General features: G+C 42.6%; 3 protein-coding genes across 3 annotated transcripts in view; 2 read left to right on the top strand and 1 right to left on the bottom strand.

Moving 5' to 3' along the window:
- Window positions 1–3,564: 3,564 nt before the first annotated feature.
- Window positions 3,565–10,975, top strand: LOC108883602 (elongation factor 2). The gene is made up of 14 exons (XM_018676941.2): window positions 3,565–3,756; window positions 5,252–5,466; window positions 6,384–6,565; window positions 6,669–6,880; window positions 6,980–7,158; window positions 7,331–7,436; window positions 7,662–7,914; window positions 7,987–8,182; window positions 8,292–8,415; window positions 8,511–8,753; window positions 8,871–9,224; window positions 9,366–9,548; window positions 9,757–9,889; window positions 10,292–10,975. Exons 1-14 carry the CDS (start codon window positions 3,754–3,756, stop codon window positions 10,483–10,485), a joined length of 2,577 nt encoding a protein of 858 aa, XP_018532457.1. The 5' UTR covers window positions 3,565–3,753; the 3' UTR covers window positions 10,486–10,975.
- Window positions 10,976–11,757: 782 nt separating this feature from the next.
- Window positions 11,758–17,455, bottom strand: LOC108883603 (BTB/POZ domain-containing protein 2). Its single transcript, XM_018676942.2, has 9 exons — window positions 16,353–17,455; window positions 16,114–16,233; window positions 15,377–15,533; window positions 14,907–15,012; window positions 14,588–14,785; window positions 14,279–14,471; window positions 13,293–13,380; window positions 13,042–13,188; window positions 11,758–12,854 (listed from the first exon to the last, which is right to left on the bottom strand). Exons 1-9 carry the CDS (start codon window positions 16,871–16,873, stop codon window positions 12,693–12,695), a joined length of 1,692 nt encoding a protein of 563 aa, XP_018532458.1. The 5' UTR covers window positions 16,874–17,455; the 3' UTR covers window positions 11,758–12,692.
- Window positions 17,456–19,077: 1,622 nt separating this feature from the next.
- LOC108883601 (protein unc-13 homolog A) overlaps window positions 19,078–26,813 on the top strand; it is a 32,572-nt gene continuing 24,836 nt past the window's right edge. The window contains exons 1-4 of the mRNA XM_018676940.2: window positions 19,078–20,092; window positions 24,404–24,433; window positions 24,696–24,795; window positions 26,624–26,741. Of these exons, the coding sequence (XP_018532456.1) occupies window positions 20,071–20,092; window positions 24,404–24,433; window positions 24,696–24,795; window positions 26,624–26,741 (270 nt within the window). The 5' untranslated portion in view covers window positions 19,078–20,070. The remainder of the gene's footprint in view (window positions 20,093–24,403; window positions 24,434–24,695; window positions 24,796–26,623; window positions 26,742–26,813) is intronic.

Genomic DNA, 26,813 nt, shown 5'->3' with positions numbered 1-26,813 from the left:
TTATCACTCCACCAGCTGTGAAATGCATGTTGGATGGCTCTTATCTGGAGCTCAGTGATAACTCTGATGTGCACAAAATGATTCAGTACCTGTGGCTTGTGGGAAATTCCCAGCATGTCACACAAATAAGGGAAATGAAAGCAGTTCTGGGCTGTGCAGAGGGAAGTTGGTTGCTTATATTTAGCGTACTTTTCAACAGGTAAAACCCTACATTCAGCTTTAGGACAACAAGATTAAACACACATGCAGATGCCAACAGAATATGGAGGCAGCTCAGCACCTGTGTTTTTTTTTCTTTTTTCTTTTTTTAGCATCGTTAATATAAGATAATGGCCTCCTTCTCCATCACTCTTTAGCTACAAGTATCACGTAAGAGGTTTCTTCACAGCGATGACTGGAGTGGAATATAAAGATACAACTAGGAATTTTTATGAGTCACTTACGTTTTTGGTCAGCCCTCATATTTCCTTAAAGAGGTTGACCCGTAATGACCCCATTACCCATTTTAAGATTTAAATTCAGGTCAGTCTTTGCAGGGGAAGGGTGCAAAATATATCAACAGCATTGCTCACAGACATATGACTGTACATTTTATAATGTAATTTTATGGTTTTGATTGTTTTTTAAAATTTATCTCAAATCTGATGCTCTCTTCCTCTCATGTTAAATTTAGGATGCAATATTTTGCATTTTTCAACCCTTTTGTGATGAGTGAAGGGAGCAGATTTCTCCCTGTTTCTGTTTACAAAAGCTTGTTTTCACTTTAAGCTGCACAGTGACAGTCAACATCCTACAGGGGGAGGCTTCAAGGAGACACCAGCTGCACAAAAAAATAATCTAAGAAAGGCTAAGTTATGCCAAGAAACAGGCACTATTTTAGACGTGGATTGTAATCTTGTTGCTCATCTACTTGAGTGCCTGCAGGCACCTGGGAACAGATTATGCTCTGAGCATCAGTGTTCCAGCAGGTCAGCTCCACTGGTGGAAACAGGGCACGGTGCACAGAGGGATTGCAGCGAAATGAAAACTATCAACGTCATTTGAAATGATGGCTTTCACACAAATTTCAATATCTTTCCTCTCTTCATAAAGGTTGGTTTTGTTTTCCTCTAAATCTTAACTCAGTTTGCTTGTTCTGGTCAAACTTTGGAGACAAAAAGACAGAACCACTATCTCATAAGCATAGTTTATACGGATTTAGAAGCTGTAATGAGTGGGTTTTCAGTTTTTTCTAAGTGTTTATTAATTGCAAAATGGGGGTGTCCAGGTAAAAAAAAAAAAAACAGCATTGCTTGCATGTCTTTTCTCATAAATTCATCAGGACAGTTTAACCACTTGCCTTCTGGAAAATGGCCAAAGAGCATCTGGGCAAGAATCCATTCAACACTATGATAACATTTTTCTACTGTAGAAAGAGAGAAATCCACTGAAAATAAATCATTCACAATTTTTGTGACTTATCTTTTGTGAATTTGTCCCTTATGTTTAATTAAGTCTTGTCGATTGTTGCAAAAAATGGTTCTTCCACTACAATAGACTCATGTCAGGTATACATGCTCTCACGAGGTCCCATTATGTGCCTCTGTGAAGAACATGTTTTTCCATGCAGAGCTGTATTTCTCTTCCAAGTGTGTAGAATTGAGTACACCGGGGTAATAGAAAACATCCAATTACCCTGAACATACATGTGTGTGCATGCTCATATGAACACACTGACAAAAGCACAGGTGCAAGAATTGTTTTACTCTGCTTGTCCTCATTTTTCACTCAATTCATTTCAATGTCCCATTTCAGATTCCCTCAAGCTCACCGAGATGCTTTGTGCTGCTCTGCCCTCGGCTGGCGGAGGACTGCTACAACATCCTGAAACAGTCAAGCTCTCAGATATGTTTAATTATACCTGCTTCAAACGCAATGTTATAACAAAAAATCTGACAAATACAACCAAATAACATTATAACTCTCAGCATTTTAATTGTTAAAGACTGTCTTGCAAAGGAATTTTTTGATTCATACTGTGTAGAGCAGTGGTTCTCAAACTTTTTCTGATATGCACTGAAAAGAGTTCTCGACAGCCCAGCCCACGGTTTTATCAATCATCAACAACAACACGGGAAACGACTAATAAAAAGAAGAATTTTAGTGAAATAAAGCTCAGCGGCACAACACTGGCAAATTCTTGTTCGTTATATAAATCATGTTTATTCAACTTTATTCCATAGTTTTCTCTTGGACATTCATGTGGGGGACAGTGTTATAGGACTTACAGCATATTTCAAGACCTGGCAATATTTCCATTAAGCTTAAATTAAGCCCAGCTTTTACAGCTAGAGATGACAAGCTGATTAATGTTGAGCCAAACTAATCTGCTAAGCTTGGCTGAATCTGATACTAAATTAGTCACTTTACATTAGATAAACACTTTAAATTTAGGTGTCAATGCACCTTTTCATCTGCCCCCAAACTTAAGAATCAAAAAAATAACCAGTTTGTCTTTCCATTTTCTCTTTTTGTGTACTTCAGAGGGAATGGGTCCTTCCAGATATCTCTGTGATGTTTGTCTGAAGACAACTGAGCCACAGGCATGTGAGGGCCTACTCGATTTATACCCCTCTGCTGAAGAAACTGGGCTGCATGTGTTTGAACACTTACCAGCTGCTTGGCCGAGATATGACTTGGAGCATCCTCACACATTTGCCTTCTGAACAGGCAAGATAAATTTGTATGTTACTTTCCTTAATCTAGACAGCAGATAAATAAATAAAGTTAAAACAAACTTTGAAATACTGATACCATCTTTCAGCTGTATACATTTTCTCTTAATTGTATTTTATGTTTTTCTTATTGCAGGCTGTATGTTATACAGACTGTGAAGGCCTCTATTACTGTATACAAGACAGTTTACAGGATCTTACTTATATTATCATATTTATTTTTATACCATGGAAATGTCTAATTTCAAAGAAAGCAGCATGTTCTGTTAAATGTGCAGAACAAAACATAAAAAGTCTGCTTTAAGGTAGCTGGAGATAGCCACAGTTAGCTTTGATTGAAGCTACATTCACTTTATGTTCCCTGATGTTACCTTTAATCAGTTTTGATCATCTTGCGTGCTAATTTAGTTGTTATCCTACAAAAAAGGTAGCGTCTTATCCCATTTATGGTAAATAAAAACAGCTAAAACACCTTAAAACTAGATTAACTTAGCATTGGCATAGTACCAATAACAGCCATCTTCGTGAATACCATTACTATATATAATATATATCATTTTTGTGGTGTTGTCATTTTTAAATCAGATATTATACCCCTTTAAAACCTTCGTTTCTAAACTTTAACTTTAATCTTTGTCTTTGTAGAGAACCAATAAATATACACAAAATAGAATAAAAATACATAAAATACATGGTCAAGAGGAGAAAATTCCTTTTTCTTTCCCTCTGTCTCTCTCTCTCTCTCTCTCTCTCTCTCTCTCTCTCTCTCTCTCACACACACACACACACACACACACACACACACAGAGTACAGCAGTGTTTGCACGCATCCATAGAAATCTGATCTGAGACCGGGCTGTGGCGCAGCAGCGCCCCCTGCTGCTGCACCCTCCGTCCTGCACCATTACACGGCAGCCACAGCCGCAGCAGCAGCAGCAGCGACAGCGTCTCTCCTGTCACCGCCGGGACTCCCTGTCCTCAGTGGCAGTGTTTACAGCAATATACCGTCACACACGACGACCAACGACCTGCAGACAAAATGGTGAGTCGATGTTGGACTTACACGCGCTCGTGAATGTGTATTTAATCTGTTTGTAGCGTGCGAAAAACGGGCTGTCAGCCGCTCCACCATAACCTTCATGTGCAGTTATAACGGGGTCGGTGCAACAAGCTGCAGTGGAGCGGGGCAGGTGTGAGTGTGAAATGGATGCCGATACCTGGTGTTGGGTTAGGTGTTGCGTTATCAGACGAAGGCTGTGTGTGTTATCTGTTGTAACATACGCAGCAGCCAGCTGATAAAGCAGGGCTGTGGCCTTTACTGCACGGCCCGCTCATCCTCCCTGTGACGTTCATGGCAAAGCCTTTAATATCAAGCTGTTGTAGCAGGACAGCACAGATATCATGTGTTAATATACCGTACAAAGGAAAGCACATGGTCCTGACATGTCTATTACCCAGGTGGTGAATCCTGTTATCATTATAAACTGTAGATTTACATAAGATTACAGGAGATTGCGTCACTTTTTCATATAAGAGGCGACAAAAATATATAACTTCACATAGGCCTATAACAAGACGTCACCGAAAGAGAGCTGCAGTGCATTTCATTACAGTGCTCACAACGGTGGATGACTTAAAATGGCTTAAAATGAACTATTACCACCACATTTAAAGGTTTGGTTGTGTCAGTGAATGTGTGGACATCCAATATTTGATATTTTTAGAAATATTATCTCAGATGAATGTATTTAAGCTGCTAGAATCGTGTTAAATAACAATGGGTCAGTGTCTTACACTGTCATAATCTCATAATATGTCAACTAAAGCCCACACAGGCCTATGGTGATTTTTAAATATATATTTTCCTTACCACATGAGATAAAGATATCACAAAAAGCCTTTGTGATCTTGAAAATGTCTTCATCCTCCCTTAATTCATGCACAGATCCCTTTTATTACTAAATGTTAGGCTTCACTTTCATCTTACTTTGTATTCCCCCTCATATATTACATATTAAATAAGAAATTAAGTGGTTAAACCCCTTAATCATTAATTTAAGGGGCAGATTCAGCAAACACACAGTGCATATTTTTGGTCTGTTTTTTGCTAATTAAAATATTTTTTTACTTAGTTTATGTACATCTCAGCTTCATCTCTACAATAACATTTTAAGGTTCAAAATGAAAACATTCCCCTGTGATTGTGAAATTGTCCAGCTCGGCCCATTCAGCTGCAGCATGTGAGCAGCAGTGACTCAGTAATTCCTGATCCTGCTGCCTGGTTAGAAACCAGAAGGTAAAGTCTTTATGCGGTGCCCACACTCCTCCTGGTCAGGCCCACGGATTCAGTTTCAAACATGTCTTTCTTTTTATAACTCTGCTTGGAACGGCTGCAGAGTTCTGGTAGTGGTCATAAATAAATAGACACATATGATGAATAAAATGAACCTCTGCTGGTTGTAAATGGATGAGTGTAACTCTACCCCTGAACAACCCCCACCCCACCCCCTCCCGACTCCCCTTACTCCCTCCACCAGGTGAACTTCACTGTGGATCAGATCCGTGCCATCATGGACAAGAAGTCCAACATCAGGAACATGTCTGTGATTGCCCACGTGGATCATGGGAAGTCCACGCTGACTGACTCACTGGTGTCCAAGGCAGGGATCATTGCCTCGTCCCGTGCCGGAGAGACCCGTTTCACAGACACGCGCAAAGACGAGCAGGAGCGCTGCATCACCATCAAATCTACGTACGTGGTTCAGGGTCCAAAAAACAGCTCTGTGTTTTTGTGCAGCCTCATAAAAGTCCTGAAAACCTGGCTTGAGCATTTCTCTCACAGTAAATATTCATGACTCACTATGCAACAGTTAATTTGGGTAGAAAAACATACTTTTTTTTAAGAAGAGTTCAACCCTCAAAAATTCACCTGATCTCCTTCATTAGGACTGTGTGTGTGGTTTAGTGAGACTGATCAAGAACAAGAACATGAGGAAACAACCTCGCAACTGTTTTTAGAGTTTGATTCAGACGTTGCCAAATCCTTATTGGTGCACACAAATATGATATTATGTTTTTTTGCAAATGAGTGGGAACATCTCTCATGTGAAATAACCAAAACTTTTCTAACTTTGGCAGAACATTGTATTACCGCTTTGCCCAATAATAAAACTCATAAACATATGAGGCCTGTGACCGTAACACAAACTAGTTATTAATATGAATACTTAAATGCATCCACAGTGTCTGGTCTGACAGTCATCATATGAGCCTTTTGTAGCCATTGTTGTTAGTCACTGTTGCAAACAACTGCTGGCTGTGGTGTTTTGTTTGTATACAAAACTGAAGACACTTTCAGAAATCCATCTACAATGTTTCTGTCTGAAGTCAGCAAGTTCACCACCACTGACAATGATTAATATTAGCTACTAAATATGAACTGAAATTCTTCCAGTTAGGGCAATATGTAGCATTTGAAATGGAAAGGCTCCATTCAACCTGTCTGATTCATTTAAATTAGAGGAGTCCAGTACTGTACCGACTCAAGGAATGTATTCAGTCTAACTCATTAATTCACCTTGTTTTATATTTATTTTGAGGATGAAGTGGTGGTGATAGACAAACTGAACATGTCTCCAGACTTTTTACTGTTCCCTCTCTGTTACTCAGGGCCATCTCCATGTACTACGAGCTTGGAGAGAACGACTTGGCGTTTATCAAGCAGAGCAAAGACGGAAACGGCTTCCTCATCAACCTGATCGATTCTCCGGGTCACGTTGACTTCTCTTCTGAGGTCACTGCCGCCCTCAGGGTAACTGACGGAGCCCTAGTGGTGGTGGACTGTGTCTCGGGTATTTACATAATGTCTCACATCTTTGCCTCCCCCATCCCACCGATACACTCGCAAGCACGCGCTCTTTTCAATGAGGCTCACCCGTGTGTTTCCCCTGCCAGGTGTGTGCGTGCAGACTGAGACTGTGCTGCGACAGGCCATCGCTGAGCGCATCAAACCGGTTCTGATGATGAACAAGATGGACCGGGCCCTGCTCGAGCTGCAGCTGGAGCCAGATGAGCTCTTCCAGACCTTCCAGCGTATTGTGGAGAACGTCAACGTCATTATCTCCACCTATGGAGAGGATGAGGGAGGACCCATGGGGAACATCATGGTATGGTATATACACCACAAACACACAATGTTCCTGTACATTTAAAATACCATGTTTTATCTGTAGTTACAAAGAATACTGGACTTTTTTTTCTCTCAGATTGACCCTGTTGTTGGTACAGTTGGGTTCGGCTCTGGCCTCCATGGCTGGGCGTTCACCCTGAAGCAGTTTGCTGAGATGTATGTGGCAAAGTTCGCAGCTAAAGGATATGCTCAGTTGGGACCAGCAGAGAGGTGTAAGAAAGTGGAAGACATGATGAAGAAACTATGGGGAGACAGGTAAACATGAGAACGTTAATGCCAGGCTGCAAAACAGTGCCACACTGAGTACATGTTTACAACACAAAACGTACACAAAAAATATGATTTTTAGGTGCTGTTAAGTTGATGATAAATGTCAACCTGATATATGAATGTTGTGAGGTTATTAAATATTATGTGCCTCTTCCAGATATTTTGATCCAAGTGCCGGCAAATTTAGTAAGACACCCACCGGTCCTGACGGTCAGAAACTTCCCCGCACCTTTTGCCAGCTTGTTTTGGACCCCATCTTTAAGGTGACTGAAAATACATTGTTTAATAAAGTCTCAATTTATCTGGTGAATAGTGTGACTTTACACATTTTCAAAGTATAATGTTAAAAAATGGATTTTCGTGTCTGACTTTGGTGCCTCCTGGTGCCATAAAAGATATATCTAAAAATTAAATTCACAACACCTTCAGTAAAGTAATGGGTGAAAATGGATGTCTTATTTTTTTGCCCTCTCTTGTTGTCCTTGTAGGTGTTTGATGCCATCATGAACTTCAAAAAGGACGAGACAGCCAAGCTAATTGAGAAGCTGGACGTCAAACTGGACTCAGAGGACAAGGAGAAGGAGGGGAAGCCGCTGCTGAAGGCTGTGATGCGTCGCTGGCTGCCTGCTGGAGAGGCCCTGCTCCAGATGATCACCATCCACCTGCCCTCTCCCGTCACTGCGCAGAAATACCGCTGCGAGCTGCTCTATGAAGGGCCCGGAGATGACGAGGCTGCCATGGGTAAGATTAATTTACTGAGGTATGTTTTCTAGCTTTACTAGAGTTTGAAGTTACTGTATTCTGTCTACTCAGGTATTAAGAACTGTGATCCCAAGGCTCCTCTGATGATGTACATTTCCAAGATGGTCCCAACCAGCGACAAGGGTCGTTTCTACGCCTTTGGCCGTGTGTTCTCTGGGTGTGTGTCCACTGGCCTGAAGGTGCGCATCATGGGGCCAAACTTCACCCCTGGCAAGAAAGAGGACCTCTACATTAAACCCATCCAGAGGTGGGCACGTTTTTGCTTAGAAACTGCACAGTGGCCCTAGGTGGTTAAAGGATCTTCAGGTATTTGTTGGCAACTTTTTATCAACACATCCTTTTCCTCTTCCATCCAGGACCATTCTGATGATGGGCCGTTATGTGGAGCCTATTGAAGACGTCCCATGTGGCAACATCGTGGGTCTCGTTGGGGTAGACCAGTTTCTGGTCAAGACAGGGACCATTACCACCTTTGAACAAGTAGCGTACTACTTTCTCTTCTCTTGTATGGACACGTGCTGTAGTACAAATGATCTTGTTGCAACAAGTCTTGTCAACTGTGACTGTGTCTGCAGGCCCACAACATGAGGGTGATGAAGTTCAGCGTGAGCCCTGTCGTGAGAGTTGCTGTGGAGGCCAAGAACCCTGCTGACCTGCCCAAGCTGGTGGAGGGTCTGAAGCGCCTGGCCAAGTCTGACCCCATGGTGCAGTGTATCATTGAGGAGTCCGGGGAGCATATCATCGCTGGGGCAGGAGAGCTGCACCTGGAGATCTGCTTGAAAGACCTGGAGGAGGACCACGCCTGCATTCCACTAAAGGTAAGGTGGCCAGAAAAACTAGGTTGTTACATGTGTTTAGTTTTTCTGTGATGTTTGCAAACTGCATTACCACTCATATTTTAAATTCTGACCTCTTTCTCCCTCGTGTCTTTCCAGAAATCAGACCCAGTTGTGTCTTACAGAGAGACAGTGATGGAAGAGTCAGACCAGATGTGTCTGTCCAAGTCCCCCAACAAGCACAATCGTCTCTTCATGAAGTCCCGTCCTTTCCCTGACGGCCTGGCTGAAGATATCGAGAAGGGGGAAGTCACCGCTCGGCAGGAGCTCAAGGCTCGTGCTCGCTACCTCGCTGACAAGTATGAGTGGGAGGTGACAGAAGCCAGGAAGATCTGGTGCTTCGGTCCAGATGGAACCGGGCCCAACCTGCTAATAGACATGACAAAGGGAGTCCAGTACCTCAACGAGATCAAGGACAGCGTGGTGGCTGGTTTCCAGTGGGCGACTAAAGAGGTGGGCAGCAATTAATTTCAGCTGCAGTTACATTTTAGATTAGTAGATGTATTTGTGATATTGTTCCCTGTGTAACTCCTTGAAAGCGTGTATTCATATACTCCTGCGAATAATGCTTCAGTCTCTGTCTTCATCCCGCAGGGTGCTCTATGTGAGGAGAACATGCGCGCAATTCGCTTTGACATTCATGATGTGACACTGCACGCGGACGCCATCCACCGCGGTGGAGGACAGATTATTCCCACAGCGCGCAGGGTCCTGTACGCCTGCCAGCTCACCGCTCAGCCACGTCTCATGGAGCCTGTTTACCTGGTGGAGATTCAGGTATGTGCAGAGGCATATTACCTCCAAAACAAAATGAAAAATCCAAGATTGTGGAAAAACCCAGGTAGTTCTGTAAATATGATTGTCACTTGTTTTGAAGGTGTAAGAGTTTCCGTTATTAACCTTCATGTCTACATACTGTAGACTGTCAACTTTCTCATGCCAGTTTATGCTGCGTGTCTGACCGCTGTGCCTCTTGTCTCTACAGTGCCCCGAGCAGGTGGTCGGCGGCATCTACGGTGTGCTGAACAGGAAACGAGGTCACGTGTTTGAGGAATCCCAAGTGATGGGCACCCCCATGTTTGTGGTGAAAGCCTACCTGCCTGTCAATGAGTCCTTTGGTGAGTATGTGCTTCAGTCTGTGTATCTTTTATGGTGGGATTCAACTCATACTTCTGTAGTTTAATGATAAATATTGCATGAATCTTGTAGATTTTGAATAGTTTGACCCAATAGACTTGTACAGTCTTAATAGTTTTAGAGTTTTAGGAGCACTCGCATTGGGAAGGTTTCATGAGTTCAAAAGCTTTGGGTGAAGGAGAGATTACTACAAGATTAAACTGGATCTTTGAAGTGTCTGTGAGGATCCAAATCATTGTTTTTTAATAAATTAATTTATTTTTGTCAGTTCATTTTCAGCAAAAAAAGATGTTTAAAAAAAAGATGTTAAAAAAGATGTTAAGCACTCAGTCATATCTTGTCAGATAAGGATGTACTAAATAATCTGTATTAATTTACTCCAGGGTTCACAGCTGACCTGCGCAGTAATACTGGAGGCCAGGCCTTCCCTCAGTGTGTGTTTGACCACTGGCAGATTCTCCAGGGAGACCCCAACGACCCCGCCAGCAGACCCTCCCAAGTTGTCGCTGAGATTAGGAAACGCAAAGGGCTGAAAGAGGGAATTCCCGCTCTCGACAACTACTTGGACAAATTGTAAACGCTGACCCCCCTCGGATTAAAAAAATACCAAATCAATCTCTAAACCCTACCCCGTGGGCACTTTAAAATCTTTGCACAGGCTTAAAGATACATCGCACAAATTGTTTTGACTTTTGAGTCCGGAGCAGAAACAAAGCTTAAGCTTTCGTTGTAGGCTAGGTGAAGCAGTGATGCTTTTTTTCATTTCACAGCTACAGTACACCAAGTGCCTAGGGCAAGGGTTTTGGGGAACAATTGGATCAAAGCAGTTGTATTATCAATTCTTTATTTCTTCTATTCCTCCACATCATCTCCTTTTCACCCCACTCATCTGCCAGGATGGGCCTGTACAGTGCACTGTGATACTGCTGCAATAATGCATATTTAAATGGGTCATGGTGAGATAGAACCATGGAAAAACCACAATAAAGTGTTACAGAAGTCAGACTCCCTGGACTGGACCTTTGTTCAGTGGATGTAATGAATAAAAACATTCAACTCATGGTGAACATGTGACTCCTGAAACTCAGTTATTGCTCTAGTTAGCTGGTAGAAATTAAAGGACATAGTTTGACATTTTGAAAAATTTGCCTGTTTGCTTTCTGGCAATTAGATAGATGAGATTGATACCACTCTCCATGGCTGGATTAATCTCCCCATGGGGTCTTCAGGCAAAAATACCTCAAAGCAAATGAGAATATTTACTTGTTTCCCCAGTTGACAGAACATGTTAATTTGAGCTTCAGAGAACAAAGTTGGGAGTTTTTCACTATTGTCTGACATTTCACACTCTAAACACTCAATTAGTGGTTAAGAAAAATAACTGTCAAATGTATTGATTATGAAAACAACAGCCTTACAGCGCTTCTAAGATGGAATAATTCTTTACCTAAGGTTTTTATTTGTTGATGACTTGACAGAGAAAAAAATTGAATTAACCTGATGTAACATAACCTTCCTCTACAACACCAGGGGCCACAAAATGGAGGATGGGGGACCTGTCGCAGTCAATATTGTACTTCATCAACTTCCATCATCCATGGGGGGGACAGCTGTGAACATAATCCTGTAAAGAAGTCAACTCTAGAGGTGCTGATTGGCAGATTTTGTATCATTGGACAGAGCCAGGCTCTTCGCCAAATTCTCATCTTTATGCTAAGCTCAGGTTTAACCTAGCTTTATATTCTAAGGACAGACATAAGAGTGGTACCAATCCTCACAAATTCTCCAAAAGAAATATGTATATAATTTTGTTCTAGATTGGGTGTTAAAAAACAAGGAAGCACCATAATACTTTTTCTTCACTCTTTAATCAATAGTTATTTCAAGTTACATATATAATGTTAATAAATGCCACTTTAATATACAACCCTTAAACTTCCGCACCAAGAAGGAAAACTCCTCCACCCACACTTTTTAAAACAAAGCTGAAAAGAAACATATCTGAAGAGTCAATGTGCATCCATAGAACAATCAAATGAACATACGCAAGGCTGAGAAGTGCAAGGTATCTTGGGTATAGGCAACTACCAAGCAAGGACACAAGATATCACAGATTGTACTGTAAGTAGAAACCCCAAAAATTGCTTACCATAATGATATTGTTAAGATTAATATGAAGTTTGGTTCAAATTCGCCAAGAGTTCATAAAGCCTATAAGGTCTATGAGTCTATGGAAGTTACAACTGATGTGGAATCAAGTGAAATGCTGGTCTGCACTGAACAATGATGAGGATATTTTCTTGGCAAATCTGATAAACTGTACATTCATACAGTTGCGACTCTCCTTAATGCTGTGGAGTACAGGAAGGGGAATCGTACAGCTTAAGCAGAATTCAGTGTCAAGTCTTATGCCATCACTCCACAGCAGTGACACGGATACTGTGAATGATCTGAGAGGCTCCTCCCTCTCTCTCTCTCCTTCCCTCGTGGAGTCAGTTACAGTCATGTCTGTTTCAGAGGCTGGCATCTCTACGACACAAAGGGATAAAGGAAGCCGCTGAGAAAGAGAGAGATGGCATCTCAAATGACGAGCTACGCCCCATGTAGTGACCTACATTGCCTCACGGCTATTTGTCTTCCCATATGGCCAGCAGTAGTGCACTATATGGAGGGAACAGTATGATGTCTGACAAGATTAGTCCCCAGTACGGCTGCTGAGGTGTGGCCCTGCGCTGGTGTCAGGTTGTCACATTTGATGGAAGATCGTTGCGATGTCAGAGGTGACTATGTGTAGAATATGACCTCAGGAATCTGTCCGTCCTCTACGGAAGTGCCGTTGTTGTTGCCCGCTGCGTAGCAGAAGGTGAAACAGGTCTTTGTGCCGGTGGATGATGACTCATGTGTTACCTTTCGCATTCCCTTAGTCCCATAATGAGAATCTGGACCCTGCAAGCCAGACAAAGAGGAGATTCAATACACACCGCATCGCAGGAAATTAGATTATCTAACATCCACCATTAAGGCGAAAAAAATACACAATTTAACCAAAAACTCCAATGTGCTGCTACACAGTGCAGTACAATAAGTTTAATGTTTTGTATCACGTGTCCATTATTTGCAGCATTTCCCAGACCTTAAGTGTAGCACAGGCAGTGTAGTTGACGTTGGGTAGTATCTCCACTGGCTCTTTGAACATGACTCTGAAGGTGTTGGCTGACCCATCACAGCTGAAGCCTGTATCGTTCTGGCCCAGCACTGTGTTACTGTCTGTGTGAATTATCTGCGTGAAAAGAGCAGCAAAAAAAACATGCAATATAAGATATACAGCACGGCCCACATACAGTGAAACCAGACACAATATATCTGAAGGCTTTGAGTCCATACCTGTATGTTGACTTGGTAGTCTGTGGGTCCGTGTATAGAGCCGTACAGGCCAAACCCAACCACAAATATCCTTCTGTTTACTGAGAACCTGAGAGGAGGCAGGGAACGGGGAACGTGTTAAGACAGGTTTTGATACGTAACCCTCCAGAGCTTAGCACAGCTGTACATACACAATGGTGTTTTATTTTATTCTGTTCCCCAAAGTGGCTCTCTATTAAGAACAAAGACCATTTTCACACAAGACTTTTTGACTTGTCATAGCAGGAAAAGCATGGGTGTAACTCAAACAATAACAGTGACTACTGAAAAATGTTTCAAGGAGCCATTATAGCAAGCCAGCCTTCAAACTGGGGCACCTAAATAGAGCAGAGAACATCATTAATGTTAGCAGTTACACCTGTGCTTCTCTGGACAACATATCTGCTGTGAAAGAAAAGGTCTATTAGAGACCATAGTCCACATCTGCAGTGGCTTTTTGTCTACCAAGACCATAACTAGTAAATATTCTGCCCTGTGCCTGCAGTACAGCAGGTGTTTTTCCAGGTTATATGTCCAAAAATCACTCCCAGTTACCATACAGTGCATTATATTTACTGTCCAGTTTACGTGAATGTTCTAATTCTAGGTGTGTAGATTTATGCTCTATATAGTGCTCTTTAAAAAAGTAACGTCCTTTGCATGTCCACTACTTTATGTTAACAATCTCACAATGCCATGTGCCATATTTTCTAGATAGAAAATGTAATGTATACTGAAAGAATGGTGCCTTTTTATTTTCTTAATCTTGGATTAAACTGTGAAAGTAGACTCATTTTCTGAGTAAGGTGTAATTATCTCATCAGGCTAAAATCACAGGTCATTTTTGTCTGTAAATAATTGACTAAATTGAATTAATATGGCATGACATCTCACTAAATTTAAAGTCTATTTATGTAAAAAGACTAAGACTGTAATTAAAATTTTAAAATACTCTGCTGTTCACTTACCGAATGCGGTCACTTGTTCCGCTGTAGCCCCAGCGGCTCTCCACCTGTCCGAACCGCGTGATGCTGCACTCCTTCCCGCGGAGGCAGCAGCGAGGCCGGTCGATGAAATCTACGCGGGGCTTTGGGTTTACAGTGAAGTGGAGGAAGAGACTTACCACCTCTCTGTCGGTAAGAATACTAGACTGGGCTGGACCTGAAGGCACGAGGACATGACCACAGGACAAAGATCAGGAGTCAAGGAGGAGTCAACAAAGAACGAGAGCAGGACAAACATGAAAACTAAAGAAAAAGCCTCTTGCTGTCGTTCACCTGCAGCAAACTCCTCGATGGTCATGAGAGGGAAGCGGATGAGTGTGAGAGCTTTGCCCAGGACTTTGCGTTTGTTCTCAGGTGTGGGCTGCAACTGCTGCCTGTGAGCCTCAGCCTCAGCCCAACGCACCGCGGCTCCGAACAAACGCACCTCCCTCACCCCGAGAGTATCCCTCTCCAACACCGCCACCAGTGTATCTAAAGGAGGGAAGAGATAAAAATCAATGATCAGCCAAGGCAGCGAGTCTGAAATACAACATGTTACAACTTATAGCCTTCAAAGGAACAGCAGCATTCAGGGTGAGCGAGGAGACATTACCCAAGTCTATGTCTGTAAAGCCTTCAGCAGCAAGAGCATCTCCAGTGTTCTTATCAATATTTTCTAGACAAAGACTGGCAAGCTGAGGCTCATCAAACAACCGTGCCTGAAAAAAAAAACAAACAAAAAAAAACCAGAAAACATCACAGTTTAAGAAACGTGTACATTTGCAGATGGTCTCGTTACAAAACCACTAAACTGACAACTATAGTTAAAAGACTGATGATTCAGTAAGTGCTGTAAGGCAGAAAAAAAGTTTTGTTTTTTTGTTGGAGTCATGTAAATGAGCACCAAAATTCCCCACTGGAAAACGTATCATGAACTCCATTGTTATCTAATGCCTCTAAGTGAACTGCACTATGTGGAACTGCTGTGTATGTGATATGTGTTGTTGGTTATGTGAATGCGAATAGTGTCCATGTCTTTGTGTCTGGAGAACTGGTCAACACTGAGAGCTCAGGGAAGCTGACCTGTGTAAGCAGCATGAAAGCGTTGTCTGCTCTCAGGTTCTTTTTGAGGAACTCCACACAGTGAGCCTCCAGGGCTGGCACTGCATACTTCTTAGCTGTGTAGAGTGTGGTCATCACCGTCTCAGGCCCGATCTGGACTTCATCTGAGTAGAGGAACCTGCGGGGGATCCCCAAATCATGCAGTTTTATTGTGTCACACAATTTAATGATTTCTATGCAGTTTACAGGAATGCACTGGATTTGAAATCAATTGATAGGAACACAGGAGGCGAAGCAATCAGCAGATTTTAAAGCAGTTTTGTCTCTTTTGTCTTCAGTCAGTAATATATACTTGAGTGGACTCATTTGTACAACTAAAAGAAAGTATACATATTGAGACTACAGAAATTAGTGAACAACTCATGAACATGAATGCATCCCTACTTTAAAACTGGTAGTCTAGAAGAACAACTTACAATGACAAAGTAAACTTGAAAATGACTTGGAAAATAAAATTAAATGGAATAAAGTGCTGACTCAGCACGCTACAAAGGACAGAGGGAACCAGCTCAACGTGAATAGCCTCAAAGCAAAGGACACAATGCACCTGCGTAAACTGCCCAGTTAGCTCATAATCCTTTGATGGATTGATGTTAACTGCCAATTATTGCGGTTTTCCAAATGCTCATGTAATAATGACAATAACAATAATAACATGCAAATTGTGAGTATAAATGACACACACTCTCCCTCCTTACTTTAGCAGGGCCAGAAAAGCAGCTGGTTCCACATCAGGGAGCTCGATTTCCGTTGAGGTCGTCGCCATCCCACCGTTGAACATCGCATCAAACACTGCGCTCCCCACAGCCAGAACAAACCTGACAATGTCAACAGTCAGCAACAACAAACAACAGAGAGGTCAGGCGTTTTCGCTTTGTCTATTCAGACCTAGCTAGCTAATGTTGTTAAATGTTCATACTGCAGTTAATCCTCTCACCTGTGCGCAGGTATCCTCTGAACCCCCATTCCTTTGCCCACTAAAAAATGAACGTCACTGAGCACCTCGTTGTTGAACAGGAAGGCAAATCTCTCCTTGACGGTGCTCTTCGTCGCCTGCCAGTTGTACACTGGCTCTCGGTAGACCAGCACGGACGCGGCTGCAGGAGTGGCGGTCGGTGCGGCCGCCTGGGAGGCGTTTGACGCTGCGGTGGTTGCCATGTTGGACGCCGGGGTGGCCATGGCTCCGGCTGCCGCAGCACCTGCCGCAGCGGACTGCTGCAGGGAGTTCTGCGCACTCGGCGGAGCTCCGGTCGAAACGCCGTTGCTGTCTCCGCCGCCAGGCCCCAGCTGCGGGTTGGGGCGCCTCGCTGCTCCCTGCGCTCCCCCAGCCGCACCGACCGCTCCGCCGTTGGATGCTGGCATGGAGAAAACGCTGTTACTGGGCTGGCTGTTTCCCAAAGGACCCGGACCGGAGAAATTAAGGCAAGGAGGCCTGCCGCTGTTGTCTCCAGCAGCCATCTTGAACTCAGCGTAGGCGTAAACAACACACTTCCTCGCTTTGTGTTTATCTAGTAGTCTCGACAGTCATAGCTTCATGCTCATGCCCCCTGCTGTTTGTAATTTGTACTCCAAGTTGCTATCCACCTGCACTGGAGGTCAAATTTCCTCTCAAACGCTTCTAGACGTCTGTAAAGATTGATTACAATTGAAATGCCAAGTTTTAGAATAATGATTAATCAATTGCTTTGGTAGTTCCTGTTTTAAATCTGTCCATGGAGGACAGTTTAAACCCTGTCCAGAGTAGGCTATTGTGCTCACTCATGGTGCCACATTTGAGTCCAGATTGGTGCTCTAATTATACCGACCTCTGCCCTGTAACTGTCCCCAGTTAAAATCATTTAACCCAACTGCTTAGGCTACATTTGAACCAAGGACCTTCTTACTGTTAAGGGACAATATTAGCCCCCGACCCAACCTACAACAAATACTAATCCAGTCATTATAATTACTGACTGTAAATTATTTATGAATGAATGTATGCAAGGTATTGTAGCATCATTGTACCCTCTCCTGCTGTAATCAAAAGCCAGCTGCAAGCACATTTACAGTATTTGAGTTGACTAAATAAAACTAAAATTAATTAGATCTGGAAGCAACTACTTTAAAACTCCAGTGCATCACAACAGAAAGTGTGCAATATATCACTGAGAATTTAGCTATCATAAGAAGATTACAAATTACAGTTTGTCTTAGTCAGCACATGAAAATGTATGTTTTGTCTTATGTATATTGGCATCCAATATTTTCCCTGAGAAGTATCTATATCGAGGGGAAGACGTGGTGAAAAATTACAATATTTTGTCAGTGAATATTGTGCTTAATTTCATATAATTTAACAAAATACTTCCTTGTGTTTGTGAACAAGTCAGCAGAAGTGAATAGAGAAGACAAACTTTTATTCCAAGCTAAATCAAGGTTTAAGGAATTAAGATATCTTTATTACAAATAACCCAAGTTATGGGTTCTTTCCAATAATCTGACCAAAATCTAAACTGTAGAGAATCAGGATAAGGTATGTGTACCTTTTTGCAAAATCTGAATAGTACATTTACAGTGATGACGATGATGTACTTGAATATCAGGTATATGAGCTGCTATTCTGAGCCACAGCAGTATTTTATCATGTCAAGCTTCATATATATTTTAAGTTTTATTCTTTGCATCTCTTAAGTCTTAAGTTGCTGCGCTTAACACCGTGTGTGTTTCATCTCAGTGTTTTGCTTTGCAGCAATCAGTCATGTATATGTATCATGTATAACTCTTTGGAGCTGAGTCTCCTTTGTTTTTGATACTTCATCATATCTCCACTTGCACCATCTCTCATTCTTGTCATCCTCTGACACACTCAGCACTTATGGGATTCATGTTTGACGTTTCCCATTCCTCCAGAGAGCTGAGTTTCTTTTTTCATAATATGTTTTTCTGTCTTTGTCAGTGTGGCAAAACAGACACCAAGATATGCTCGTATTGCCCACATACTGACTCACAGCCTATTGTGGGACAATCTCATCCTGCATATGGGATACTGATGGGTTCAGTTGTGTTAGTGAGCACCATCCTACGAGTACATGTGATACCATTTACCAGTGTTTCCAGTGAGTAATTTAAACATTTCATTTTATGTTTAATTGACTATGTAAAGCACTTTAAATTGCCTTTATCTATGAAATGTGCCACACAATTAGACTTGCCTTACCTTGCCTTGACAAAATAAGGCCACAAAATTCAATTATGATGCAGGAGCCCATTGGTATTGTACTTTGGAAGTGCAATTTCTCAGACAAATTTGAGATTGATCAAGTTACCAAAGGAAAAAATAGTGGAGTGAGAAGTTCTTAAGGAGCAATTGTAAGTTTTACTATCGTTACATAGCCAACATTAGCATCAACAGCTGATTATATACCAGTCTAGAAGAAACATTGTGAGTTCAACAAAGATGCCTGAAGCTCTTAGTAAGTTAACAGTGGTTGATGTTAATGTTGGCTATGCAGCAATAGCAAAAATTTACATATAGCACCTTCAAGTCAAGGTAAAAATACACAATGTGAAAATACTCCATTACAGTCCTGCATTCACAATCTGAATGTAAAATGTACTTTAACTATCCAAAGTAAAAGTACTCATGGGGGATGGCCTCTTTCAGAGTGTTGAACTCTGGAGCCTCCAAGGATCCTAAAAGATGATTATCTGTTTATGTCAATCGTATGTGCACAAGTTGATATCTTGTGAAGACAAGTTAGCATCTTGTAAGATGGGACTTCAAGGGCTGTCCTGTTAGTTTTGTTGTCACTCTCATGCATCATATTTTAGAAGTGGATTTTGTAGGCCATGCAAAACGAAAAAGAAATGTGTGGTAAAAAGTAGGCTACTATTGGCTATTTCACTCTGTAGTGGAGTAGAAATAAAGCATAATATGGAAATGCTGGTGTAAAATACGCAACCAGTGCCTCAAATTTTACTTCAGACGGAACTTGATTAATTGTGGCTATTTAGTTATTTTCCACCACTGCAATTTTGTGGCCTTGGACGTCTGAGACATTGGGATGGCTGATGTTGAACATTTATAAATGAGAACACTAGCAAAAGACAACTTCTCTAAAATGCTTTGTAACGCTGGAAACAGTGAATGAAATTCCTCGTCGTCACATTGCTCACCGAGTATGAGCGAATTACTCTAATATTAATTCAGGTCCCATCCCCTTCCCGTCTCCTCCGTTCACCCCACCGCGAGCCCCCTCCCTCACACTGCCTGCCTGCTACTCATCAACCGTGACGTCAGGGCGGCGCGGCACGGGGGAGCTGTCCTCGCGCGGAGGGTGCTGCCGCTGAAACAAGATGGCTGTGCGCGCAGGAGGAGCAGCGGAGGAGAGCTGAGGCAATGCAGAGGAGGAGAGAAGAGGGGGGCGAGGAATTCACTCCTGTGTGTCTTGTCCTGCAGAAAGAGCAACAGCTCAGCAGAGAAACAGACAAGAGAAGCCGCTGACACGATGCTGGTTTGTTTTCGTTACCAGTTAGGGTAACGGTTTGGCGGTTTGAGTTGTGTGTGTGTGTGTGTGTGTGTGTTTTCTCAGTAACCAGGAGACAAACGGACTGACCAAACAAATCACGGAGCACTCAGCAGAGGACAGCCGGGGACGCTCACGCCGCTATCAGAGATGTCCCTGCTGTGTGTGGGAGGTAAGAGAGGAAACTGAAAGGAGGCAACGAAAGCCTGCGTGTTTTTTTTGTTATTGAAGTATCACTTGCTCACGGTTTAACTGCACCAGTTGTCTGACAGAGGCAGAGCCTGCGGGCTGTCAGCTCCGTAGAAAAGTCAGTGTAGCCCGAGCAGCGGACGGTTTGTGCTGAATAGTCATTAAATCACACACCAGCTCTGCTCGACTTAACGGAGACACTGCACGTTATCAGTGGGGGTGCCACTGGGAGACTTTTAACGGCACTGTTGCTGAATGATATGTTTGTTCAGTTTACTGTTTGACCTTAACTAAATATGCCTTGTACGGGTGATTTATCTGACAGCAATAAAAGAGGCAGAATTGCTACTGGCTAGCCCAGTCGTGACCGTTAGTACAACCAGCAAACATTCACAGGCTGTTTGAGTTTCTGTAAATGTCTACATGGAGGAGGAAAATCGCTGTTTCCTCACATAGAAAGTACTGTTGCAGCTGCTGTGTGTATGTGTGTGTGTGTGTGTGTGTGTGTGTGTCTGTCATCCACTCTGTTCATTCATGCGTGGGTAGTCAGGGGAGGAGGAGGATGAGGAAAAGCCCCTGCCGGTGCCGCTTGCCGCACCGCTCTGCCGCATCCGTTCTGCCGCTTTGCTGTGGTCGTGAGGGAATACTCGCAGCCGGCCGGAGGTGCGCGTCATTTCTCAAACGTTTTCCCTGAAGTGATGCGTCACCTCCTCCCACCAGACTCCCCGAAAGCACCTGATGCTGACACTGTTGCCTCTTAGTGCGATGAATAAGCATCTGCTGCGATTGGTCATAAAGTAACACCACTTCCAGTTTCTAATCCAGGGCGTAGTGGTCAGGGGAATACGGCCCAAGCTATAAGAAAGACCCCTTTAAAATGCATTTTGAGGTCGTGGAGTAGAAGTTTTAAGCTTTTGTTGGACGGATTGAGGTTGAATCAGCATCACTGCAAAAATCATGTTAACTCAAAATGGATCAAACAGGAATGACAGCAAGATTATGCTGTACAATTTGCTCTTCCTTGATGTCATTTTAAGCAGAGGAAAAGTGTAGGCAGAGTGTTTGCCCTGTCAATCAGGAACCTGATTAGAGCTGCAACTAGCAGTGATTTTCATTACTGGTTATTTTCTCAATTTTTAATTGTTAATTGTTTAAACAGTCTTTCAGGCACAAAAGCCAAACATTGTCTGGTTCCAGCTTTTAAATTCTGAGGATTTGCTGCTTTGTTGTCTGGTAACAAATTTGAAGATGTCAAATTGGGCATCACCTGGAGTACTGTGGACAATTTTCAAGACCAAACCATTAACTAACTTGTTTGAGATAATATCTGGCAGATAAATCCATAATGAAAGTAATTGTTACTTGCAGCCACAGTTCCAATCACAAGGGAACCCAAGGGGACGTCCTCAAACTGCTTGTTTTTTCCAACCAGCAGTCCAAAACCTAAAGATACTAAGTGAAAAATGACTTCTATATTGTTTATCAAGATGCTTTTTCTGTCTGAACAACTAACTGACAAATCATTTTAGCTCTAAATCTGAGCAAGTGGCAGTTAGTGGTAAATGTGTGTGTTGTGGAGGAATGTCTGGGCTCTAGACATTTGTCGTAGATGAACAGCAATGTACAGACGAAAGGAGAGTTAAGGGTGGGGGGGTGGGCGGTTTCAAAGTCACCTTTCATACATCATGCCCATTACAGATGCTGCCCACCCCACCTCATCCTGTCCCGCCAGGTCCACTCACTGACTGTCCCTGCTGTGAGTCAGTCCTAGGTGTCATTAAGACCCTGAGCGTTATTCATTCATAAACACTGGCTGCGGCTGTCAGTGTCGTAGACTACGAGACTTGGCAGCAAGCCCTCTTTCTGTTCCTGTTACATCATTCATGCTTACCTGACTGGAGCTATTTCTGGCCTCCACAGTACTTTGTGCCTCTTGAATAGGCAGCATTTCTCTGGAGCATCTGCCGACAAAGCAGAATTCAGACACAGATACAGATTAACTCTGAAAAACTTGGCCTCTTTTCCTGCAGATATCCCACTTACTTTCAAGTCCAGTTTTCTCCCCGTCTTGATTTGGACACTAAATCAGGGAGTGTAATGTCTCTGTCAGCAGTTGCAAGGACTGCCGCAGATCAGCGTGTATATATGATCCTTCAGAATAAGGCCCTGTCCCCCTGAATAATGTCAGCCCTCGTTTTGTCATTGGATGGCTGAACTCAGCTCGCCTACACCCTACTTTACATTCCCTGACAGTTCAAGTTGAAGGGTTTGCTTGATTCCCTGTCGAGCCTCTGTTTTCTTGGCAATCCTCTTAGTTCCCATAAGTCAGAGTCTGCTGTGTCAGAGGTACTTCCTGAATGAAGTCTCTGCTCTAAAAAAAAAAAAAAAAAAAAATGGTGTTCCACAAAATTTACTAGTGGGTCTTACAGATTGCGCTCTGCATCCTGATTAAAGAATAAAACACCAACCACTCTTTCATTTGCCACGTCCTTTAAGTCATTTAATCAGATGGTGATAGATAGTTTTAGCTCTGACCTCGTTTTCTGAATCTAGGCTACTCACCCATAACCTACATTTCAGCCAACTGATACATTGTTACAGCCTTTCGCAGGCCTATTGTTTATGAGTTATAGGCACTTATGTGTGTAGTATGTGTGTGTCGGGGTCCTCTCATCTGCTTAGATACATGCAGTTGTGACAAAATACTGTTTCTTGGCTTGTGGACATTTCTCACCATAACTCACCTAGTCAGAGAGATTTATGAGTGTGTGCTATTATTAAGCTTCAGTTTTCCACCGCTGAAAAATCCAATTCCTTCCTTATTGATCCTTCTCATGTGCTGATATATTTCCAGGGTGTTGACACTAAAACACAGGACAAAGCAGGCTCTGCTCTGGTGGTCTGCCTAAGCAATGATAACATGGCTTGGTTTCATCCTCTCATTATTATATTTAATTATTTCATTTTCTGTTCTGCTTTCAGCCATCTCTGTTTTGAAAACTGGGCTTGACTTCAAAAAGGATGTTGAGCCAATGCTGGAGGAGAATATTGACATAGCAAGTTAATATGCACACATACAACATGTACGTGTGTGTTGAGTTGAGGTTAAGGTCGCTGAGGTATGAATGGAAGCAGAGGTTTACATTTTTTTAAGTCATTGCTGCAGATGGATTTGAGTGAGTTACTGCAGTTGAGTGTGTGTATGTGTGTGTGTGCGCGCCTCTGTGCCTACTGATGTAACAGCCTGGCACTTAAGCTGCAAGATTTAGCCTGAGTGTGTATGTGTTGCATGAAAGAAATATGAGGTTAAAGGAGCGAGAAATAGAAACAAAATAAAAATAAATAAGTGCCTTGCTGACTCAGGGCGATTTTACATCAACTTTTCATTTTGTGGTGGTTACTATGGCGACTAGTTCTGATGTGGACTTTCTGTGGCGAATATTGCGAGATATGTCATTGGATTGGTTTTCATGTCGCGTTTCTCAAGAGGTGATAAAGGTAAAGGTTTGGTTACATAACATGTTGAGCTTGCGTTTGCATTTTATAGATACAAACCTGTGTATGTACACACCTGCAGTGTGGTGTGGGGAGCTTCTGGAGCGTGTGTGTGTGTGTATGTGTGTGTGGTAAAGAGCAGTGGGTAGTAGAGCATTAAAAATGTATGTGTGAGTTACGTCAAAGCTGGTAAAAAGGTGCTGCAGAGAGTCTGAGCTTTAACAGTACACTGAAAAACCCTCTGACACATTGTGTTTGATGAAGATTGGAAATTTTCCCTTTGAATTCTTGTACAATAAAGACATTCACAGAGTTAACTGACATAATTAGGCCCTTACATTATTTCTGTACTTTTTGTTTATGTGTCCTACATTGATGAAGCATAATGGGAAAGCTGCCCATGTTTGTGTGTCTCTATGTTTCGCCACCACACCTAGTGCCAACATGTCTGGACCTTATGGCAAAAAGGCAGAGTACTTAGTCCAAATCTGCATAGTTGCAATTCTAGTTTCCTGAGTCAACACCTATTGTATGTAATATATGAATGTGCACAGGCTGTCTGTGCAGTGACAGTAAAACACGTCCTAAATGTGCTAAAATTCACATTGTGTTTTTGAAGTCATTTTCATGGGTTTGATGTAGTTTATTAAAACACAGACTGTGTTTTAATTTCTCTTGAGTACCCTCTTGTTGCCTGCTCTCTGTGTAAAAGCCAAAACAAGAGGACGTAGGAGCGTTCTGAAATGAAAACAGATGGCGTTCCTGTGTGTGACTTTGTCCCCTCTCTGTGTTTCCACAGTGAAGAAAGCCAAGCTGGATGGACCCCAAGGTAAGACCTGGGATCCTGGAAATAGAAAGAGGTAGATCACACGGGGTGGAGAGACGCGCTGTTATGTGACATAAATCTTTAAACAGACCGAGGACACGTTACATGCTGCAGCCATGAGTGGAAATGGAGGGATGGGAAGTCAGATAATGCATAAAATACAGTGTCTGTATCAGCAGGGCTGACTGGGAGCACATTATTGTTCTCTAATGCAGAGATGTTCCATTTTAACTCATCCATTTCTTCATCCCTCTTTCCTTAACAGAGAAATTCAACACTTATGTGACTCTAAAGGTACAAAATGTGAAGAGCACAACCATCGCTGTCAGGGGCAACCTGCCCAGCTGGGAGCAAGACTTCATGTTGTGAGTCCTTCATCATCTTCTTACAAAACTCTCTCTTCTCTTTGTGCATCTCCTTCTCCCTCGCTCTTTTCCTCCGCCTTCTCTTTTTATCCCTTTGTCTGATTCTCCACTTCAGCTGCTTGAGTGCTTTTGTGTTTTATTTTTTTTATCTCTTGCTTTCTATCAACCTTCCTCCCTCCCCTCTTCCTAACTCCTCCATCCCAAGTGCCCTTTATCCCTGTATCGTTTCACACGGCTCTCTCTCCCTGCATCCGCACCTCCACCTCCCAACGACCACCTCATCCTCTTTTTCATCTGCTCTCCCTCAGCACTTCTGTCCCTCTCATCCTCATCCTCAACCTTGGCTCCCTCCCAGCCCCTCTTTCCTCTCGTCTGTCGCTTCCTCTAAGCACAGGTTCTTGATCTTCATCTGCTCAGCCCCTCCTCCTCCTCCTCTCCCCATTTCAACCTGACTTCCGCACCCCACCCCATACTCTCCCTTCTTATTTCTGCTCTCTAGGCATCCTTAGCAGCATTTCACACTTTTAAATTACTTTGTTTGCTTGTGTCTCAGTGAACATTAGAATCATTAAATCATTATACAACATCGAGTGTTTGGCACGCTGAGCGATACAGTGTGGTATTGAGAGTGGAGCAGCATATGGGCGATAAATGGCGAGGATCATTTAGCATGTGGGATGCTGCGAGCAGGCTGACTGCGGAGTCCTGTGCATTTGTATGATGTTCGGAGGCGTCGAGCATTGTGCCGGGGTTGCATCAGTGAAGCTGTGTTATGTAATGTTTGGGCTGCAGAGAGAAGCCTCATCCCCTCCTTCAAACTGCCTTTGAATGACTGTGCCCCCTCAGTCACTGCCATGAATCAAACAGGCACTTTTCTTGAAAGGAGTCACCACTGAGACGGGAAATCCAGTCCCCCTATTTCTTAATTAAAGTTCCCACTTTCTCCCTCCAGGCATGCGATACAATCACCTCCTCCACTGCCTTCATCACACTCTTCTCTTCCCTCCCCATTATTCATCCCCCTCTCTTTCTTTCTCTCTCTCTGTCTCTTTCTTTCTGTCCTGCTTCCTGCTGTCTTGTAAATGCTTTATGTCAGATTCTCTCAGGATTGCTCCCACAGAGACGTGTCTTAAATTTGTCACAGTGAAGCCCACAAGTAATTACCGTGCATTTTGTGTGTGTGTGTATGAGTGCCTGTGTGTGTTTAGCGTTTATCCTTAAACAGTGGTGGAAGAAGCACTCAGATCCTTTACCCTAAGTAAAAGTACCAGTGCAACAATGTTAAAATACTCCATCTCAAGTCCTTCATTGAAAAATAAAAGTACATTACAGTACAGTAGTATCAGCAAAATATACTTAAAGCATCAAAAAGTACTCATTATGCAAAAAATGAAAAAATATATTATCATATATTACATAATTAAATAATTTTACATATTTTACCTGGAACTATTTCCTACTAGCAACATCTGGAATGTGACAAGGAGTCCTAAGTGCCTGCTGCTACCAAGCTAAAAAGTTTAGGAACTACTGGTTTAATCTTTCATGATGCACTGTTATCCAGTGTTCTTTGTAAAATCTTTATTTGTTCAGTAACTGTAGCTGTAAGATGAATTAATTGAAGTAATAGGTACAATATTTCCCTCTGAAATCTAGTGGAATAAAAGTATAAAGTAGCAGAGTGGGATGGAAATAGTCAAGTAAAGTACAAGTACCTCAAAATGTGCTCAAATATAGTAGTTGAACAAATGTACGTAGTTATTTTCTACCAAGTTCAGTTACTTTTCCTTTAGATTTTGAAATTTTGTACTTTTCTTTCTCTTTGTAGTGAAATTAATCGTCTGGATCTGGGTCTGACAGTAGAGGTGTGGAACAAAGGGTTAATCTGGGACACCATGGTTGGCACTGTGTGGATTCCCCTCCACAGCATCCGACAGTCAAATGAGGTTTGCCACTAACCACCACCACCACTTGAGAAATGCTGTAGTTGAACAGTCTGTACTCAGTCATACTTGCAG

This window comes from Lates calcarifer, linkage group LG4 (genome assembly GCF_001640805.2).
Source record: "Lates calcarifer isolate ASB-BC8 linkage group LG4, TLL_Latcal_v3, whole genome shotgun sequence".
In the NCBI taxonomy this organism is placed as follows: domain Eukaryota; kingdom Metazoa; phylum Chordata; class Actinopteri; family Centropomidae; genus Lates; species Lates calcarifer.
The sequence above is the reverse complement of the archived record's forward strand: the minus strand, read 5'-3'. Positions and strand labels throughout refer to the sequence as shown.

Bases quoted from the DNA above. Each gene is read 5' to 3' on its own strand.
- LOC108883602 (XM_018676941.2), top strand. The intron at 6,881-6,979 runs GTATGGTATATA...TTTTTCTCTCAG, and splicing joins GACCCATGGGGAACATCATG to ATTGACCCTGTTGTTGGTAC. The intron at 7,915-7,986 runs GTAAGATTAATT...CTGTCTACTCAG, and splicing joins AGATGACGAGGCTGCCATGG to GTATTAAGAACTGTGATCCC.
- LOC108883603 (XM_018676942.2), bottom strand. From the start codon at position 16,873: ATGGCTGCTGGAGACAACAGCGGCAGGCCTCCTTGCCTTAATTTCTCC. The intron at 13,381-14,278 runs GTAAGTGAACAG...GCCTCCTCTCAG, and splicing joins GGAACAAGTGACCGCATTCG to GTTCTCAGTAAACAGAAGGA. The intron at 12,855-13,041 runs GTCTGGGAAATG...TCTGGCTTGCAG, and splicing joins CTGCCTGTGCTACACTTAAG to GGTCCAGATTCTCATTATGG.